The sequence below is a fragment of the Epinephelus moara genome, chromosome 7 (assembly GCF_006386435.1).
Source record: "Epinephelus moara isolate mb chromosome 7, YSFRI_EMoa_1.0, whole genome shotgun sequence".
In the NCBI taxonomy this organism is placed as follows: domain Eukaryota; kingdom Metazoa; phylum Chordata; class Actinopteri; order Perciformes; family Serranidae; genus Epinephelus; species Epinephelus moara.
This window is the reverse complement of record NC_065512.1, coordinates 30,996,123-31,017,455: the sequence shown is the minus strand read 5'-3', so window position 1 is coordinate 31,017,455 and position 21,333 is coordinate 30,996,123. Positions and strand designations below refer to the sequence as shown.

General features: G+C 40.3%; 1 protein-coding gene across 12 annotated transcripts; it reads left to right on the top strand.

Annotated features, from left to right (window-relative positions):
- Positions 1-924: 924 nt before the first annotated feature.
- Positions 925-20,021, top strand: LOC126393143 (putative methyltransferase DDB_G0268948). 12 transcript variants are annotated; one of them, XM_050049036.1, is made up of 8 exons: positions 935-1,050; positions 3,479-3,857; positions 14,060-14,209; positions 14,339-14,499; positions 16,729-16,945; positions 18,659-18,762; positions 18,901-19,038; positions 19,368-20,021. In XM_050049036.1, exons 3-8 carry the CDS (start codon positions 14,099-14,101, stop codon positions 19,462-19,464), a joined length of 828 nt encoding a protein of 275 aa, XP_049904993.1. In that variant the 5' UTR covers positions 935-1,050; positions 3,479-3,857; positions 14,060-14,098; the 3' UTR covers positions 19,465-20,021. The 12 variants fall into 12 exon arrangements, with proteins under 12 accessions (XP_049904999.1, XP_049904991.1, XP_049905001.1 ...); XM_050049035.1 differs by lacking the exon at positions 935-1,050 and adding an exon at positions 2,627-3,324; XM_050049037.1 differs by lacking the exon at positions 935-1,050 and adding an exon at positions 2,627-3,334.
- Positions 20,022-21,333: the final 1,312 nt, after the last annotated feature.

The window sequence follows — 21,333 nt, the reverse complement described above, 5'->3', positions numbered from 1 at the left end:
AAATGCCCTAAAAATATCTTTAAAAAAAAGATTTAAAACCTAGTCAAACATTGCACCATATACAAGTAGGAAGTGAAAGATTAACTTGACAATATTCTCTGTCATCACCTTTCTTAAAAACAGTCCTGACTGAACGGAGAGAGTGAAGAGACCTGAAAAGCTAGCTTTGAGCTAAAATGGTTTTCGTTACTACCCCTGACTCATCATAAATGATTCTTAAGATAAAAGACATAATTAAAGGTCCAGTGTGTAGGATTTAGGGGCAAGTATGGGCAAAAACTGTATCTAATATCCACAACTATGTTTTCATGAGTTTACAGTCACCTGAAAATAAGAATCATTGTATTTTCATTACCTAAGAATGAGCTGTTTATATCTACATGCGGAGCGAGTCTTAAGAGGAGGACACCATAGTTCTACGGCAGCCATGTCATGATCCTGGGTTTTTGTTTATATTATGTTATAGTTTTTTTTGTTTGTTTGTTTGTCTTCTTCCTTGTTTTGTTATTCATTCATGTTTAATCTGTTTCCTGTTTTATTTTCTGTCACATCTGTCTTCCACCAGTCTTGTGAGTCCTTCCCTGTTCCAAGAGTCCCTTCACAACTGTTCTGTATTAGTCTTGTTTTCCCCACCCTAGTCTTCCCCACCACACCCTTGTTGTTAGCCAATTCCCATTTTCCAATTCCTACCTGTGTTTATTGTGCTTCCCTGGTTTGTTTGAGTTTGGTTTTGGTTCTCCTTTCTTTTGGACTTTGTGTTTTGTTGCCTGCCTGTTTCGAGTATTTTTTCTATCAGCATTAAAGCTCATTTAACCTTCACCTGCCTCCTGCTCTGCATTTGGGTCCTTCCTGAACTGATTCTTGACAAGCCCAGAATGGACAAATCAAATATTGGCTCTAGGTAAGGCCATGTCTGATTCTGGCCATCATAGTTCTCCTACATGCCTAGCACAAGGGAGAGGTTTCAGTTCTCCAACTTCAATGCAGATGCCACTAAATTCTACACACCTTTAAGGATGTATCTTGAGGAGAGCACATGAGAGATTCAAGGTCAGAATCAATATTATTGGCTGTACACATACAAGGAATTTGACTCTGTTTTTGTTGCTCTCTATCTACATACACAGAAACAGAAATGTGGCTAAAAACAAGGAAAACAAAGCTGAACAAAAGTAAACAAATATTTATTATGTGCTTACAAATAGGTGAAAGAAGATAGTTATATATATAAATATATATAAACACTACAAAAAACAAGATACAATGTCTACAAGTCAGACTGTTTCTGGAGATTGTAAATAATAACACAGTAGTACAAATGTGTATGTACAGTGCATGCATGTATATATGCCAATGTGCAGTATATTCAGTATATACAGCAGCTTAGGTTTACATTTGACCATGATGTATGTAAAAGAAAACAAACAAAAAAAAAAAAAGATTTAAATAATAAAAATATTAGAGATAGGAAACAAGAACCGATTCCAGTCGAGAACCGGTTCCAAATTGTCCTATCCACCGAAAGGGTATGCCTCAGAGCTTATCAATCCCTTTTGTCGATGCCGGCATGTTTTTCTGACAGATGTGCAAAACAATGTCATCAAACTCATGTCTACACTGCTAAAAACTTGCAACAAGAAGGAGCCATGTCAGAGAGGAAGAAACGGTCCAAAGCGTGGCTTTCTTTCACAAAGAAGGGTGATGATAGTGCTGCTTGTAATGTCTGTAAAATGATAAATTCAAGTAAGGGTGGAAACACCAACAATTTGTTAAAACATCTTTCCATTCAGTATGAGCTTAAATTCCAGGAATGCCATGCATTTGACACTGCAAAACTGTTAGTGATGTTCCCAAACCAAAGGTGAGTATAGTTAAATAAACTAAAATCTAAAACTAGGTGGGAAAAGACATTTCAGTTAAATAAAAAAAACCTAGACTAGACTTTACAAACAATATGATGTATTCACAAAACTAACTAAAATAAAAATATTCAGGAAATGTCTTTAGTTTTAAGCTTTCAGTGTCAGTTGGTCAAATTTGTCAACACAGAAAGCATGAAGAGGCGTTAGTGCACAATGTTTATTGAGACTGGAATTTCTACATTTCGTTGATGAATGTGGGGCATCATAAAGCCTATGGTAGTGGAGGCATGGGGTTTTTATTCTTGAAGGACCAATGTGTTAAATAGCTCTTCTTCTGTTTTATTGTGAATTTTTTAATATATCATGTTGTATTTTAGTAGGCGGCACGGTGGTGTGGTGGTTAGCACTGTCGCCTCACAGCAAGAGGGTTGCCGGTTCGATCCCGGGTGTGGGAGCCCTTCTGTGCGGAGTTTGCATGTTCTCCCCGTGTCTGCGTGGGTTCTCTCCGGGTACTCCGGCTTCCTCCCACAGTCCAAAGACATGCAGATTGGGGACTAGGTTAATTGATAACTCTAAATTGTCCGTAGGTGTGAATGTGAGCATGAATGGTTGTTTGTCTCTATGTGTCAGCCCTGCGATAGTCTGGCGACCTGTCCAGGGTGTACCCTGCCTCTCGCCCGATGTCAGCTGGGATAGGCTCCAGCCCCCCCGCGACCCTCAAGAGGATGAAGCGGTTAGAAGATGAATGAATGAATGAATGTTGTATTTTAATATGTTGTGATTTTTCGCGGCCACTGCTTTTGCCAGGTCTCTCCTGTGTATCTCAATGGGCCTTCCTGGTAAAATACACTTTAAAATATTACAAAAAAAAAAAAAAAAACACTAAAGGAATTTTAACCAGGAGAAGTTTCGGCTGGTTGCAATCTATAATTCTCGCCACTAGATGCCACTAATTCTCCCTAAGTCTAACACACTGCTCCTTTAATTCTTGCCCCTGACAAATACCCCCATAATTATAGATACAAATAAAACTAAACTCACCAAAATAACAGCTAAATGAAAACTACACATTTTAAGTAAATAAAAACTAAACTGAAACAAGCAAACACACAGCAAAACTAAGTGAAACTAAACCGAATTGGAAAATAAAAATAAAAAATAAAATAAAAATAAAGACGAATGAAAAACACAAAACCATAATAACTTTGTAAGCATGTGCAGATATGTTGATTTGCCACCAGGAGTGTAGTAACTAAGATCCAACATGTTTTCTACTACTTTACATGTAATTTCACAACATAATTCATTATCATGTCAATAAGCAGCTGTAAATACACAATCTGAGGGAAATGTCTGGCCATGAAAGAGTTAAGCAATATGCCCTGCCTCTGTCAGGAATTATTAACTGCTTTGCAGCTGAGTTATTACAAAGACTTGTGGCATGAAGGGAAGCGTTCAACAAGTAAGACAATGTAATGTTTTTACTTTGATCTGTGTAACTCTTCCTTCAAAGTTGTAAATGTATTTGTATTCCCATGTTTGAGACGGCTGCTTTTATTTACTCTGTGACTGACTGTTTAATTCAGTCACTATTTCCTTCTGTGTCTACACCTCAGGAAGTGGGTGAAGAGTTAAATGCTGGTAGCAGAGCAGAGTGTGTGAGTGTGCGGGAGTCAACAGCAGGAGGAGGATAAGAAAGTGCAAGATAAGAGAGCAAATATATAAAGGGCGAAAGAGGCTAAAGGCAAAGGAGCACAACAAAGGCAAACAAGACGGGAGATAGAAAAAGAATAAAGCCAAACAAAGGAGACTGTTTTGGAACAGAGGTTGGAGAAGGATTAATTGGCAACAGAGCAGAAAGAGAACAAGTTAAAACACACCAACATGACGCACCGACTGTTCGAGGGGAAGGATCATGCCTCTGTCTACCAAAAGTATCGCTTTACACCTCCAGATGAGCTCAAGAACATTATTCTTCAGTATCTTGATACAAAGGTATGCAATGGCCAAATATGCTGTAATTATGAAGGCTGTTCTCATGCACTAGTCGTACAATTTCCTGTGAAAAGCAACCCACCAACCCACAGATTTTAGAGGGTTGCGATCACATGACCAATGCGCCAAAGAAAGAGGCAATCTCAAGCACAAATTTGTCTTTCCTATGATAGCGAAGGAATGACTCACCCTAATCTCCCTCTGACTAGCAAGTGCAAGTTTCCTTCGTTGGTTGGGTTGGTTAGAGTTGGTTAGGGTTAGGCAAGAGGAGTGAGATAGGTTAGGGTTAGGGTAAGAATGTCAAGTTAAGCCACTCAGAGGCAGAATAAGGCAGAGTAGGGCAGGTCATTCCTTCACTATCCTAGGAAACACAAATTCACGTCCTCAGTGGTCTCTCAAGAGGCAGGTTGAGGCAGTGGATGGGTCACAAAACATAGGACTTTCCCTCAGGAATTTCCCTAGGAGATGGATGTTTGGATGCGTCAAACTTTGAGTGAACTATGAGTGATTTTAAGGTATGTCCACACCATGTTTCTTTTCCTAACCCTAACCCCAGTAACTTCAAATTGCCTAAACCTAAGCTCTATAATGTTGTTTACATAACTTTACACTAAGAACGTAACATCATTCGTGGGCGGCTTATTCGTGAGATATCACACAAACTGTTATATGAGTACACGCATAATTCATATATGTATTATGCATTCTGTTGTCTTATTGCATTATTTCTGCCTATTGGATACACAAACTTCTGCAACATATGGATAACAGTCCCTACATATCTGTTCACATCCTCAGAAGGGACAACCACATGTGCTGGCAGTGGATCTGGGGTGTGGGACAGGTCAGAATGCTCGGCTACTGGCACCACACTTCCAGCAAGTGGTGGGCATTGACGTCAGCGAGTGTCAACTGGAGGAGGCCAGAGCTGTGCCAGGGTACCCTAACATCACATACAGGTAGGAGTGTATGAGTTGCCCTATATGTGTGGACATAATTACTGATGGAATGCTAATTTTCAAGAGGTATCTCGAAAATTTTGAGAGAAATTAGCAGTGTAACCTGTCTGTTGGACCTGCAGGCAGGGGATGGCAGAGGAACTCCCTTTTCCAGACTGCTCTGTGGACTTGTTGACAGCAGCGTCAGCAGCCCACTGGTTCGATTGGTCGAGGTTTCTGGCTGAGGCAAGTCGGGTTTTAAAACCGCGGGGTTGCTTGGCTCTGCTTGGCTTCAGTGATACTAAAACCAGACTTTGCTACCACAGCTGTGGAGAAAGACTCAATCACATATGTGAAGAGGTGAGTGTAGACTCTCGTTTCAATCTGATCAGCAATGCAAACCTTTGTGAGTGGCAGCATCACCAACAGCTTAAGTTATAGCTGATAATACAGTGAAAAGGTGCCACCTAAATATTCTTCAGGTCTTAAAGCTGGGTTAGGGCAACACATTCTCATCCCAACCCATCACATATTGCCGCTTTGTCAGTGGCCTTTCACATCTACATATTATGTACTAGGTAGTCTTCTGTGTCTGCTCTTGATGTTCCAGGACACACTGCTAATGCCAGGATGTCAACAAAAGCACACGGTTGGGATTAGGTGAAAAAAGTATGGGGTCAGATCAGTCTCATAATGAATGAACTCACGCAGGGTTTCTCATGAATACACATGCTCTGGTTCGCTGTTGTATTTCAGACTCACTAATGCACACAATCTGTTTCGCAAATGCACACGCTCTGGTTCACAAATAAAAAATTTTGTGCAAACTTGTAATATAAATTCGGTAATGCACACGCTCTACTTCACAAATATTATTTTGAGGCACACTTGGAATATAAATTCACAGATCATGCGAATCGCTGAATGTGTATTTACAAACTGCTTCTCATTTGTGAACCTCTCTACATTTGTGAGAGAAATCTGTGTGGTGAATTTTGAGACTCCCCTGACGTCGCAGGTCAACGAACGTCACCACTGGCGGGATAAATCTGTCAATCAAATTTATGATTCTGATTGACAGATTCATCAGTTAATCAGATGTGTTCGCTTTCAGCCAATCGTATGGCTCCTTACATAGAGTGTATTCATAGTTTATGTTCATTCAAACATGTTACTTGGCTAAGCAGAACGCTTCAACTCATTATTATTCAATAACATTGCATGATTTACAACGAGGGGATAATAAGATAAATGTGTTACTTACAGGTTGAGATTGATCCATGTCTCTTCCACCGTTTGAACACTGCAAACAGTAGCTCAGTAGCTCTGCGATTGATTTAAAAGTGTGGAGAAAATGTAAGGAGCCATACGATTGGCTGAAAGCGACCACACCTGATTAACTGATGAATCTGTCAGTCAGAATCATAAATTTGATTGACAGATTTATCTGCCAGTGGTGACGTTCGTTGACCTGCAACGTCAGGGGAGTCTCAAAATTAACCAAACAGATTTCTCTCACAAATGTAGAGAGGTTCACAAATGAGAAGCAGTTTGTAAATGCACATTCAGCGATTCACATGATCTGTGAATTTATATTACAAATGTGCCTCAAAATAATATTTGTGAAGCAGACCGTGTGCATTTGCGAAACAGATCGTGTGCATTTCCGAATTTATAGTACAAGTTTGCATAAACATTATATTTGTGAACCAGAGTGTGTGCATTGCGAAACAGATCGTGTGCATTAGTGAGTCCGAAATATAACAGCGAACCAGAGCATGTGCATTCGTGAAAAACCCTGCGTGAGTTCATTTATTATGAGACTGATCTGACCTCATAAAAAAGCATGTGGTTAGGTTTAGAAAAAACATCTTGGTTTAGCACTCAGGAAGCAAACACCAGGCTCCCAAATAAAAGTCTGGCGTTTATTGGATCCATCCACCAACCCAGCCCTATAGGCAGGTGGGGGGCAACTTCTTATACTGTATTTTGTTGTTATAGCAGCGTTTCAACCTGCCAGCGGCCTGCCATGCCACCACGACAGGTGCTGTGTGGCTGACTTGCAGTGTATGTATACCAGCGGCAGCTCCAGGTCTAACTTGTGTAACCATAGCAGCAGAAAATTAGCTAATCTGGCAGCAAGACAGGGCTGGGGTTTGTACTGGCTGAATTCGGGTTGCTTCAGCCACCAACTGGGGTTCTGTCTCTGGAGCTGCTGCCTGCTCTCTTCCCAGTGAGGTGGTCTGTAATGGGGTGGAGTGAGGCGGAAGATGGATTGTGATTTATGCTGGGGCTCTTATGTTAGATAAATTTGCTACATAAACATGGGCTTGAAGCCACAGTTGTGGGCCTTTGGCTCCAGTTCACAGAAGGCTTCTCACCATCTCTGAAACACTATAGCTATATTTTATTTTGTTCATTGTCAGGCTCTTTTTTAAACTCTGTTTTTTTTTTCTAAGTCCTTTTTTGGGTTTCTTTGCAGTGTTGACAGTTGTTACCAATGCTGGAATAGCAACTTTGCCGCAGGGATAATGTTTATTTGTAGACTGACGTCGAAGTTCCCTCATCAAAAAGCCATTGCAATTTTTCCATTGAGTTGGATTATTGCAGAAAGTAAGATCTGTGGCAAACAAATGTTTATGACACTTCAAAGTTAAGTTCAGCAAGATAATCTTCACAAATGAACACCACGTTTCTAATTTTTGAAGCTTGAATGCAATCACCAGAAGTAAAAAGCTAACGTTAGGTTCCAAACAAACTACATGACGGTCACATGACTTCAGCGTCACCACCACAACGAAGCTGTAAAGCCATGGTCAGTGTAATGACGTTCTGTAGTCTCCAGCCCTTTTTAGATAGGAATTGTGCAAATTTGCAGGAAAGCCCAATCAGTCTTTTTTCAGCGTTGGCTAGGGTGACCATATTTTGATTTCCAAAAAGAGGACACTTGGCCGGCCACGACATAGCCTACTTACATGTACTCGCAGTTTACTCAAAGATGCCTTATAATTTTAATATATTTAAAATCTATATGTATGGATAGAAAATTCAGTTATATTACAAAATAATATCTCTCAAAGACAGAAATTCAGATAGGCCCCAATAGGGGACACCGACGGGTCGGGCCGGTTTTGGTCAGAAATGTAGCTATAAATTGTATTCGGGCTCAGGTCGGATTCAGTCAGCTTTCAGTGAAAATGTAGTGTAAAAATAAATAAAATCCTATTGTCTGTCCTGTTTATTGCTTGGGCACTGTTATTTACGTGACAACACCTGAACATAACACACACAGACACACATTGGCTGTTTGTTTCTACCTCTCCCCTCTCTGGAAGTCTCGGACCTTCAGCCGCCCGCCTCCGCCTTGATTAAACGCTGAAAATTAAATAAAAGAGGGAGACAGGTTTTTCCTATTTCATCTTATTTTGTTTTATTTCTCCCTTTCCTCTCGCTAGAAGCGTCGGACCTCCCGCTTCCCGCTCCCGTCTCAAACACGGAGGTCTCCATCTATGCTGAGCACCCACGGCGCACGCCCGGCCTGTTAAATAGCCTGTAACCGTAACCACTGTGTGACACAAAGTCAGTGCTTTGGTCATTAAATAATGTCGGGCTCGGTTCGGGTCGGACAGAAATATGCTGCCCGTGCCGCACTCTAACACACACACACACACACACACACACACACACACAAACACACGGAAAACCGGACATTACCATCAGTTTATAAACCCCCCCCGGACGCCCGGACGGGACGTGAAAAGTGGACATGTCCGGGCAAAAGAGGACGTTTGGTCAGCCTAGCGTTGGCAGTATAAAAACAAAATCGGGGAGTGCGGCAAATTGCTGCCTACCTACTTTTGTTTATACAGAATGCGCCTTTTTCAGGGCAATGGGGGGCATGAGCAAGTAACAAAACATGTAGCTCAGCGTGTGACGTAAACAGTGACGTGGGAGGGAAACCGTGGCTAGTCAGGCGGCGATAATCAGGCGGCGATACTCTCGTAAATTGTCCCCGTCATCTGACAGTTAATGGCCTCTTTGTTTGTGAGGACAAGGAGGGCACGTGATGCCTTGTCTCCCCAGTTGCTCATCTTTACAGTGTCTGTCAGGCAGTGGTGGCTGCTGGTCTTTCAAGGAGGAGAAGCTCATTTTCGGTGAAAACGCCGTCAAAGTTAGTGGATGTTTGTCGCGTTTGCGGTGAATGTGTCACCGCAAATGCAACAAACATCCACTAACTTTGACGGCGTTTTCTGCGAGCACGGCTGAGCCATTTTGTACCGCTACACGTGTTTCTAGTGGGACTATGTTTACAAGCACAAGAGTTTAGCGAGCCACCAAAGGACCGCCCTGCAGATTTACTATTGGTTCTGCAACGTAGGGAGTTTTTTTAAACTCTGAAATTGTATCCGCCCATCTAAACACAAAATCAGGGAGAAAGTCATCAGTCTTTAGTTAAGCAAAGCGTCTAAAGACTGACTTGTGAGTCTAAGGGCTAGATTTTGTAAATCCTGAAAACAGAGCCAAGAGGAGGTGCAGAAGTCAAGTGCTCTCTCAGTTGAATTACAGTATGCTCAAAGCTTATTATAGGATTTATGTCCAATGATGCCAAAATTACACTGCCTACCCAAGATTTAAAGGAATAGTTCATTATTTTGGAAAAAATGTCTTCACTTCCTTTGGGTGTGTCAAGTACATCAGTGAGTTGCATCAGCTATGTGTAAGTTCTCCTCTAGGTTAGAATGTAAAGTTGACATCAGAGGATTAGTAACTACCAGTCAGTCTGTAACTTAAACAACTACTAAAAGTGGTTGCACAATGACTACTTGGGGTTTAACCTAGTTTGGTCTTTAAGTCTTAAGCATTTTAGCCTTTAATTGATAGGACAGACAAGTGTGAAAGGGGGAGAGAGAGAGAGGGAGTGACATGCAGCAAAGGGCCACAGGCTGGAGTCGAACCCGGGCCACTGCGACAACAGCCTTGTGCATGGGGTGCCTGCTCTATCCACTAAGCCACCGATGCCCCAAAATGGCATGTAAACCATGAAACAGTTATGCTGTGTGGCAGCACATACCATCAGTGAGTACAATTCTGTGATATTTAATGATTTACAGTTAAATTGTAACCTATCTCCACAGTGCAAACACTTTTTTTTTGTTTTAGCAATGCATAGTTCACACCTTATTAATACTTCACGTTAGGCAACAGCCACTTTAAGTTTTAATTTACACACAGCAGTCAGGAGGTGGTCAACTTAGCTTAACATAAAGACTAGAAGGGTGGGAAAACTTCATATACACCTTATAATTCTTCCTATGTAGTGCTTTTTATGTTGCTTGTTTAATGAAACAGAAAGAAAAAAATTACAAGTTACAGATTTTTTAAAGTTATTCTTTCTTGTTGAGGGCGGCACGGTGGTGTGATGGTTAGCACTGTCACCTCACAGCAAGAGGGTTCCTGGTTCAATCCCGGGTGTGGGTGTTTGCATGTTCTCCCCGTGTCAGCGTGGGTTTTCTCCTGGTACTAAGGCTTCCTCCCACAGTCCAAAGACATGCAGGTTGGGTACAGGTTAATTGGTGACTCTAAATTGTCCGTAGGTGTGAATGTGAGTGTGAATGGTTGTCTGTCACTATGTGTCAGCCCTGCAATAGTCTGGCGACCCGTCCAGGGTGTACCCTGCCTCTTGCCCAATGTCAGCTGGGATAGGCTCCAGCCCCCCCGCGACCCATAGAAAATGGATGGATGGATGGATTTCTTGTTGATAAACAGCTGGGCCCAGTATTGTGTGTAGAGTCTTGTCAAAATAGTGAGGTTGCCAGGTTGCCCAGCTACAGCATGCTTAGTTATCAATATACATGCAATACATATTTAATTTACAAACATTCACTTCCAGGTGAGACAGTTGCTGTTGCCATACACTAGCAGTCAGGTAGCTATATCTGAGGGTAAGCTGGAGGAGCTCTACTCAGCCATCCCTTTTCCTGAAAAAGAGAGGTAATGACCACACAAACCTGAACGCATCTTTGTGATAGCTAAATGCAATACGATTGTCTGCTGTCTCTACAAAAACAGTTACAGTATTATTTTGTGAATCCCTTGTTTGTCAAAGACTTGCAACTGATTAGGAGCTGAAATCCCCATTTAATCTTGTTCCTTAAAACAGAAATGCTTTTATTGTCGCTTGCTTGATGCTAAAGGCTTTGTAATAATACATCAATATGTTGATACAACAGGATTGAGTGTCTTCAGGTGAACACGTCGATCTCGGTGAGGAGCCTGGTGGGTTTCATTGAAACCTGGTCTATGTTCCAAGGTTACAAGAAGAAGGATTCCCAGGCTGCTGGAGACCTGCTGCTTAATACTCAGAAGAGGTCATCTGTCCACACCACACACACACACACACACACACACACACACACACACTCATTTGAATATTAACTGTTTTCTATACCGCTCCACTGAGTACTGAGCTGAATAATCAATCAATGCACTGCCTCACAGGTTTCTGGATGAAATGGGAGTCACTTCTCCAGACACTGAAATGAAGCAGGAGCTGGAGTACTTCTGTGTCCTGGCGTCAAAACCACAATAATGATAATGATGTGTTTTGAGAGAGTTTGAGAGTCTTAGAGACATCGCAATCTAAAATTTGTGTACTCCAAATGTGTATGAAGGAATGACCTGTTGAATGTGAACATTCCTAAATAAACCCTTTTGTTCTAAGTAAAACTCTTGTTTTCCCAGTGACTCTCTTGTGTAATGTAAGTAGATAAGTCAGCTAATAAATACCTTTGTCCAGGATTACAATAATCCTTAACACACTAATTTTTGTTATATAGGGAAGAATGTTCTGACTAGTTTGCAGATGATCTACTATGTTAAGATATCTGTCAAAAGAGCATCTACTAGTGACTTTATATCTTACCTCTACTGTATTTTGCTTTTCTTAAAGTTTCATTTTGCAGCCAAATTACCTCTCAGTATGTTTCCCAATAGAACAGCTGATCCATGGAAGCAAACTGGGAGGTTACATAACTTGGAAATGCTTCTGAAATATAATATACCTACCACTGTTGTTTCATGAAAGGGGTGCTGAGACGCTTTGGTTTAAATGAGAGTCAAGTTTTTTAGCCAAGCTCTTTAAACTTTAGCGTAATTGGTGGCTGATTTACTTGTTCTAGCTGCTTCAGTGCCTTTCTTTAATCTCTACTTTTTCTCAGTGGGTAGAAGGCAGCTTGATGCTGCTGACAGCTTGTTTTGTACCTGCTTTGTGCTCTGTAAATGAAGCTAAAGTAACTAATGTTCATGGTACGGCTTCTTACAAAGAAACTGAAGAAAAAGAAATATGTACTGTGAAGATGTAAAGCAGTTATATTTTCAATAACAAAAAGATGTGCAAGTTGCTGTTTTACATAGCAATAGTTTTCCTTGGAAAATCAATGTCTTATGCTGCAAATTCAGCTCCAATTAGTTTCGCATTGAAATTGCGTTGAAAAAATTGTGGTATTAGAGTAAAACAGCAGGACTCGCACTGATTATCAACAATATCAATAAGTACTGGTTTAGTGTGTGTATGTATCAGCATAAAATGTGTAGTAGTATAGATTGATTATTAACAAGTGACCTGAAAAGGGTAACCGGCACTTAAATACCACCGATTTTAGTTTGTACACAAACCCTTTGTTGATAATGTGACTTCCTCACACCATAGGGGATGAGATATGCAAAAGTTTAAGTGACACACTGAAACGTTTGAAAGAAAAGATAACATATTCTTTCTCCTTCAAATTAAAAAGAATAATTAAGCAATAAATGATCCCTTGTTCAACCCAATGAAGTCAAGGGTTCTGCTGCTGTTGCCTTACTTGGTGTAGTATGATCAGTAGCTCATGGCTAATCCTAGCCAATATTAACTAAGTTTAACTAGGCATTGCTATATAAGTGACAATAATGTATAATTTTGATGAATTAAATACTGTTCTAATATGTTTTTACCATGTTTTAGCAAACATTTCAATCGCATAAGTAAAACATAGACTCAAAGACAGCGTATTTCATTGGAAGACATTTGTATTGTTTCCTATTTGTTGTCCCATTCCACTCACTTTCAACCAGTATGCCTAATGATGATGTCTTTAAAGACACAAAGGAATATTGGAAAATGCAACTGCCACTTATTGCTGCTGTTCAGCAAAAACTACATAGTCTCGCTTTAAGTTAACTTCTAACCGGAAAAATGTTGATATGTGGTGTATTAATAGTTATTATGATTAAAACCTTTGTTGATTTTGAGCAAAATGAGTTTTGGAGTCTCACTGAAACTAATGTAAATTTTGAAAATGAACTACTATAACCTTGAAGTATGATAATTTGGTATCACAGCTGTATTGCGACTTACTTTTCACATGGTTGATCAACAAAACCATTCTTGAAATGTCTTTACTGTCTTTATTTACTGCCCTTTGCACCAGAAAAAAGGACTGAATGCTGCTGACCACACTACATCAGTGTGTCACATTTTTACAACACTGGTAATGAATAGCAAACAGCCCTTGGTTAAAGAAAACCATGAGATTATGAAATAAAATAAATCAGTCAACAGATTCAGACTGAGCAGCGTTGCACACAGGATGTTAGCTGTAATAATACTTCTACCATTCGTACCTCACCCTCATCATCTCCAGGGGTTTCAATTGGTTCTGACAGAAATGCATACCATCACAAAAGATGACCCTTACTCACTTTGGGCTTGACCTTGATTTCCATTCAACATCAATTATCGTGGATAAATGGTGTATTGCATCACCAACCCCAACCTCAAAATCCGGTATGGCTGACAGTAGTGAAAGCTGCAGTAACATACTGTTAATTAGCAATTCTCTCTTATTTGTGTCACGTTAAAGCAGTCATGCACACACAAAATACAGTGTTGTTATCAACTGGTATTGCTAACAATAACTTGGTTTTTCTCCTAGTACTAAAACAGCTTGTGTGATCAACTTGTATGCGATGTCATTCCCAGCTCCGTCCTCTGACTTCTGAGGTTAATAGAATGCTGCAAAAGTTTTGGAGATGTCCCTTTAAAAGCCTTCATTATCAAACATTCCACATACTGGTAGAATTACTGGGACCTCCCTGTTTCCAGGCACCCCATGGTTTCCCTCTTTTGTGTGTGTGGGTGTATGTGTGTATCTGAGTGCTAGCAGAGAGGAACACTAGTTTCAGTTTAACACAAGATAAAACAGATTAATCTCTGTTTTTTTAAAGGTACGCTAGACTGGCTGATGACAGAGGGATCAACTAGCTATGACTTACCGTCTGTATGAAGGCAAGGAGCATGCATCTTCCTACTGGAAGTACAGGATCTCTCCAGCAGATCATCTTTTGCAACAAGTGCTTGACTTCCTGGAAAAACAAGTAAGTGCAAGTGGAAAAATTGTGGTATTTGGTCATGTAATTAATGACACAATGAACTACTCATAATCATTCTCAATAAATAATAACAAAACTAAACAAAGTCATATAATGTGTTAAATATCTTGCCAGAAAGGTCACCCCTTTGAGCTGGCAGTGGATGTTGGTTGCGGTTCAGGACAGGGCACAGTGCTGCTGGCCAAACATTTTGCCTCTGTGGTTGGGACAGATGTTAGTCCTGCCCAGGTGGAGTTGGCTTTGCAGCACACTAAAGAGCCAAACATCACATATAGGTAAGCATGAGCCAACCAAGAGTCACAATTAATACTGTTATTACAACCTGAGTCTTTAAGATTTAAGATTTAACAGAGGAAAAGTGAATTACATGTATGCATTCTGAAAATTGAGACATCATTTTTCTTGTGCCATAACTGTGTTTCCCTGCAGTGTGAGATCAAGCAAGCCTGATACTGTTAATGATGTTAAATAAAAACATTACAGTTGCCATCACATCATTTGTTCAGCTCTGAAAATCCGGGAAGCTACTCTAATGAATCTTGGCCAAAGCAGGAACAATGTGGCCCTTGTCTGGGGAAAGTCGGTCATGCAGGAAGGCCTACAGTGGAGGAAATGTACTGTCAGCACAGCACTGTGAAATCCTCATTGAATATTTGGCATGTCACACAGGGTTGGTGACAGGTAGTCTGCAGTATATAAAAACATATTCAAAAACCTTTAAATTGAGTTTTAAAAGTGATGGATTCTATCAAATAAGTTTACACACATCATATATATATATGTATCCCTTTCTGGTAGAAAGCCCTCAAGGAAAATGTCTCCCAACTGCTTTGCACATCTTTTTAAATGAAAAATTGCAGTCAGATGCAGCTCCTGTATATGAAACCTTCAATTCTTCAATATTAAGTCAGAAAGAATGAAATAAATATTTATATTTAGAAATTGTGTAGAACATAGAATAGATGCTGTAATTTAAGCGTCAGCCATGCCAGTTTTATAGAAGTTTTTTTTAAAATTTATTTTATTTACAAATGCAAATTTTTTGTAAGGTGCCTTCACACCTTTCATCCAATCACATGCCTCCTGCCTCTCTTAAGCAAGCTCAAGTTAGCTCGAGCAACAACATCAAGATAAATCTGACTCTAAAACTATCTGCTGCTATAAATAAGCACATCACACCATCTCCTTTAATTTGCTTTTTTAAATAAGGCTGCATATCCTTTGGCTGATATCGGACAGAATTGTCAACTTGTTACACTCTGTTTCCATCTTCAGTCTGACATCACTTCCACTCTTACTGATTTCTGTGGGGGAGGGCGATTAAATTATCCCTAACCAATAAGTAGAGACCCACATATCCATGTGAATCTAACATCATTTTAAGTCCACTGTGGGTCCTCACCATTACCACATCAGTGGGCGCAGCTTGCACATCATACAAGAGTTATCGTAGCCGACAGGCAAGCCGGATCCACTACCAAATTTCAGCAGCAAAAGGGGCTTTACATATGTCACCAGGACCACATGACCCGTACAAACATGTCAAGGGAGACTGATAAGACAGAGAACTGATGAATGTCATTCAGGCTAACATAAAACCATATTACGAGCATTTCTGTTCATGCAGGAAATTATTTGTCAACAAGGAAAGCTACCATTGCTTTTGCCCTGTAGGCCGACACTGATGTTTGTTTTGTCAGCTGGCAGTTATGTGGTTGCTGCTGCTGGCTGACAGATTGTTAAGTGGTTCACCGGTGCACTGAAATGGAGCAGACCCACTGATGTGTAGTCACGCCATCATATCTGTTTTGCCGAGGTTTTAGGAGTGGATCAGAGCAAAGCAAATCAAACTCTGATGTTGAGGGATATAAAGAACATGTGTTAGCTTAGAACAGCTTGATAGCAGCATCTGTTTATCTTGCTCACCATTGTTGTTATTACTCCTCATTGGTGCCAGTGCACTGATTGACAACACTCGACAACATCTTGACAGTGGCATCAGTCCTGCCCATGGTGTTGACTGATTAATCATCGTTTCATGTCAAGTGGAGTGGGTGGATTCAAAGGTCTGGACCCAGGCAGCATATCCTTCCTACATGGCTACCTAATTAGCTAGGTGGAGTCATGAACTTTGATTAATGAGCAATGTCAGAGTTGGCTAAACTCACTAAACCTGTTCTTCACTTTGATGCTAATAATCCAAGATCACAAACCAGCCTAGCAGGTTAGCCAGCTAGCAAGGTAGCATGAACAAGCTTGTTAAGATAAGGCAGAAAAACTAAAGAGGTTTAGTTACTGTGTCTGGGCACTGTCTTTATTCACAGCAACAGAATGACTTAGTAAGCTAACAATGTTTTGGTACACTAAACACAACACTGAAATTTACACACCAAATTTGAAAAATAGATCATTCATGAGCTGGTACCTGAAAAACTCCTTTATATTATATACTGTCGGCAGTGGTCAGAAGTTTGAATTGGCTTTTGCTACTGTTCCATCTTTAGACAGGGTGTGGCCGAGGAGCTGCCAATTGCCGACGGCTCAGTGGACTTGATAACAGCCATGTCTGCCTTCCACTGGTTCGACCGACCACGCTTTCTCAAGGAGGCCCACAGAGTCCTGAAGCCTCGTGGCTGCTTAGCGCTGCTCAACTACACAATTGACATGGAGCTCAGCTACCCTGACTGCTGCTCCAATACACTCAACCAAGTCTGCAAAGAGGTGCTCACAACAGTATTCACCTGAGAGACGTTACTGTAAATGTGCACTGTTATAAGACTGTTTGGCAGTAAAGCACAGGTGTTACTGATAACATGAACAATGGCTCCGTTCTTTTAGAAAATTAGGTACACTAAAAAAAAGAAAAAAAAGGGTACTTAAAGGGATAGTTCAGAAATTTTGAAATGGGGTTTTATGAGTCAATTATTCATAGACAGTATATTACATACAGTAGATGTCAGTCAGTATGCCCCCAGTTTAAGGAGAGGCAGGCTGGAATCTGACATGAAAGCTAAGCAATCTAGTGCGGTGGAGGGGTCAGCAACAAAACATACTTTAGTTCTACCTAAAAAAGCATCAATAACAGTTTATATTTTACTATTTTTACTACTTTACCCTAATATCAGACAGTGATTTCAAATGGGAAAATTAAGCCATTACATCGCTCTCTTCAAAACCAGATTTAATTGAGAAAAACAGTGATTTAACATTGTTGAACAGAGGGGTTGCTGGTCTACCACTGCTGGAAATCTTTATTTTGTTTGTGTAATTGTGTGACTTTGCATTTAAAAGGGCTAGTTTATATCCACCAAAGTCACACAATAACATAAACAAAATAAAGGTCTGAGGCAGCAGTAGACTGGCAGCTCCTGTGTACAGCTAGCTAAAATGATTGTTTTTGTCAATGGAGTCTGGTGGATTTGAAAAGAGCATAAATGGGAAACTGAAGTCTTTAACAGCTTCTCCATTGGAACTGGCTGTATTACAGCAAGGTAAAGCAAAGAAAATACTCTCAATACAGCATATACCTGGAGTCATGTTTTTTTGAGGTAGGACTTTATTTGGTGGCTAAAATACTTTTTTTATGCTGACCCCTGTCCACACCTGTACATTGCTTAGCTTCCGTGTCGGACTTCAGCTTGCTTTTCAGCACTGCGGTTATGCCGACTGACATCTATGGTATGTAATACACTAATTATGGTTAAGTACCCCATACAACCCCACTTCAAAATCCAAATTGTCTCTTTAATGTTATCTTTTTCACAGTGAGAAAAATGGCAGTAAACTTCTCACAAAAAATTAAAACACAGAGATTAAAACATTTCTTAACTCTTTTGAAACTAATGAATCGCTGACAGTCCCTCCTCAACATCAGACAAGCATTTCTGAGACAAATGCATATTTACACATTTACTGTATCTTCCCTTTGCCTCTGCTAAACTTCTGTACAAGAGTACCAGCATCACCACCTGCCTCCCCCTTATGATTCTGAAGATCGTTTTCAGTTCTGCTGATGTAGAAGACATGTATTGTCTCTCATCATCATCAGATGTGTCCTTAAATCACACTCTAGTGGATATTATGGCCAGAACATTTTCATGGTCATGGAATTAAAAAAAAAGAAAAAAAGAACTACAGCACCATCTACTGGACTTTTTTTGCAAATTAATACCTTTGTTGAGTGGCACAGTTATCCCAGTTGCACGCAGGTTGCATATATTTTTTTTTTCAACAAATGACAAAGAAATACAAAGAAAATAAAAATAAAGTGGATTATGAATATCAGACACAGTTAAAGTAGTAGTACAATAGGTGGCCTATTAAAGTGCTTTTTTACTGAAGCAAACACATCAGTGAGTAAAACATATAAGGCTATATGTCATACCATTATCATAGTGATGAACAATCTCATGACTGTCTCTTCGTTTTTATTAGTTGTATGCAGCCTTGCATCCTTACCGCAGTCCTCACCTGGGTGCCAGCTCAATTGAGTTATACCGGGAGGCCTATAAATCCATCCCTTACCCTGACAAGGAGTGGTGAGAGCATCTTTTTGTTTGGTTCAGCAAATTACGTGTTTGGCCTAGATAAAAAATCATTCAGTAATATGACTGACATGTTCGTAAATGTGCCATAGATACATTCTGTTTCTGTGCTGTTTTTAATATCTATTACAGGCATGAGTGTGTGTGGGTGAAAAGGCCCATGCCTCTGTCCAGCTACATGGGGTTGGTGGAGTCTTTCTCGAGCTATCAGGCTCTGCTGAGAGAAGACCAGCAGAAAGCTGCCGCACTCTCCCAGGACATCTTGCAAAGGTAAATGCATGATGGTAGCATACGTACAGCACAGTATACACATGCGTGCATATCACGCAAACTTGACAAAGCTCTGTAAAAATGCTAATAGGCAGTGCAGACCTATGATTTGATGATTTGTGTTTATATTTATTTATTTTCTGAAGCCAAACATGCTATGTGCTGTCACAACATGATAATAATGTGTTCAGGATATTGTTGTCTGATGAAAAAATGTACATATTTTTAATGGATGTTTCATGGATCCTTAAAACTGACATATTTATCAGTGTCTAACAGTCACAATATACTACACCCGCTGACAGAATGATGACACACTGTCTCCTCAGGTTGATGTCCGTAATGGGGGTCACCTCTGCGGAGACAGAGGTGATGGTGGCTGTGAAATATTTTTACCTTCTGGCCTGCAAACCACAGGAAGCCTGACTCCTGCCAGCCCTCACAGCTTCAACAAAGTCATGAAGAAACTCAAGCTACCCCCCTAGTCTTTTGTCAACTACTCTCGCCATGAGAGTGGTACTGATGTTCTCATCTAACTCTTGGCTAGAAAGCTTTCCTGGAAATATCACACTATTGCGTTAAAGGGAAGTTGTACAGATGATCAGCTGTTTCTAAAATAATAAATGCACAAATATACATTTACTCTTCAATATCTGCATTTCACATTTCTCTGTCTCTTCTTTTAAGGTGCTGACAATGTGCAGATTTACGTTTACATCATATTAGTGATTGGGTAAAGTGCACAGAAGATCTTTGTGTGAAGCTTCCATGAATATGGTAGCTACACTTGAATACTGTAAATGAATTTCCCATTGTGAACAAAGTGCACCAGGGTAGTATTTGGAGAGGCTGTTTTACATAAAACCACTAGAGGGAGTCACTTGATCAAAAGTGATTATTGGCAGTTCATTCTTTTGGGATGCCAGATCATCATATTTACTGACATATACAATAAAATGTGAGCTGTATGCCAACACAAATGATATTGTATATCACAATCATGTCAGTCTGAGACATCTTGAGGCTTTTCAGTCAGCCTTATATGCTCTTTCTTCAGGTTGTTCTTCTGAGTCCTATGTTTTCTGTCAACTTCACACAGCTGAGTAAGTCTACATTTACAGAAGTCAGAGTGTTTGCCTGTATCAATGTTTCATGACGCACTTTTGAAAGTAAACCATATTTAGTTACTGTGCTATATCAATGTAGTATATGTGTGTGTGTGTGTGTGTGTGAATAAACATTACACAGGCTATACATAGAGGCTAGTGGGATAAGAAAAAGAGTCAGCTGCATGTGGCTCTGTAATCTAGCAGGGCAACACTGCTGCTAACCCCAATCTGTGTTTGCTGGAGGACGCCAGAGAGTGGAAATTGTGAAGTCGCTGTAAAACACTTCCAATGACCTACAGTGTCACTGTCTTTAGAGGAGAGCACCACTGACTGATTTCCACCTGTGATGTTGGCCCCAAACTGATCTGGAAATATGAGATATTTGTCATGGCTTTTGTGATGTTTTTAGAAATTCATCTCACATTGGGAAAAGAAGATGCTATATATGGTCTAAATTTTGAACTTTTCTGCATCATCTTTTTATATTCTCAGATATTTTGTTCTCACACCTTTGTTATCAGTGTAGTCTATTGTCTTTTAATATGACATTGCAAACTATGTGGATTATACTTGCCCTGTGGGATTTTATCACAGCATTACAACCCCAGAACATTTCTATCGTATATCTCATGTTTTTAAAAAGAGAGTCGTAAATTTGGAGTTGTGATTCCTCAGCCTCTGTACTGGTCTCACAGACTTTGTCATGAGTTGTCTTTGTGATGCTCATAATTGCATCCCCCTCTAGTTTCACATCTGCGTAGAAATACTCTCAGCAACCTTTGTCCAACACTGGGAGATCTTTTGTGACAGAATCCTGCACTTGTTTCCTTTATCGACATTCTCAAACATCTCAGATGCTCTTTCTTGAAAGGTTTGGCGTCCTTCTTAGGTTTTGAGCCTTAGTCCGTGCTGGAGACATTTGTTACAAATCCATTTTAGTGTTGGCAGTGCATAAGTGTTCATCCTTCAGTTGTGCTATTGGTAGCCGCTGGCATGACTTGAGGCCCTGGCCTGACTGTGACCCATGCAGGTGTTTCTGAGTGGGCATGTTGATCCGGTCTGCACCTGGTAGCACAGGGGCGGCAAGTTGTCAGTTTTTATCTTTTGGCCTTGAGCTATTTCAGTTTCCAACTTCGGCCCTCCTCTGCTGTAAAGCCTTCATAGTCATACCACGCAATTCTACTGT

What these genes read in the sequence shown, in the direction of transcription:
- LOC126393143 (XM_050049034.1), top strand. Translation starts at nt 14,099, where the DNA reads ATGACTTACCGTCTGTATGAAGGCAAGGAGCATGCATCTTCCTACTGG. An exon ending in GAGCCAAACATCACATATAG is followed by an intron (nt 14,500 to 16,728) that starts GTAAGCATGAGC and finishes TTCCATCTTTAG; the next exon opens with ACAGGGTGTGGCCGAGGAGC. An exon ending in CCTTACCCTGACAAGGAGTG is followed by an intron (nt 18,763 to 18,900) that starts GTGAGAGCATCT and finishes TATCTATTACAG; the next exon opens with GCATGAGTGTGTGTGGGTGA.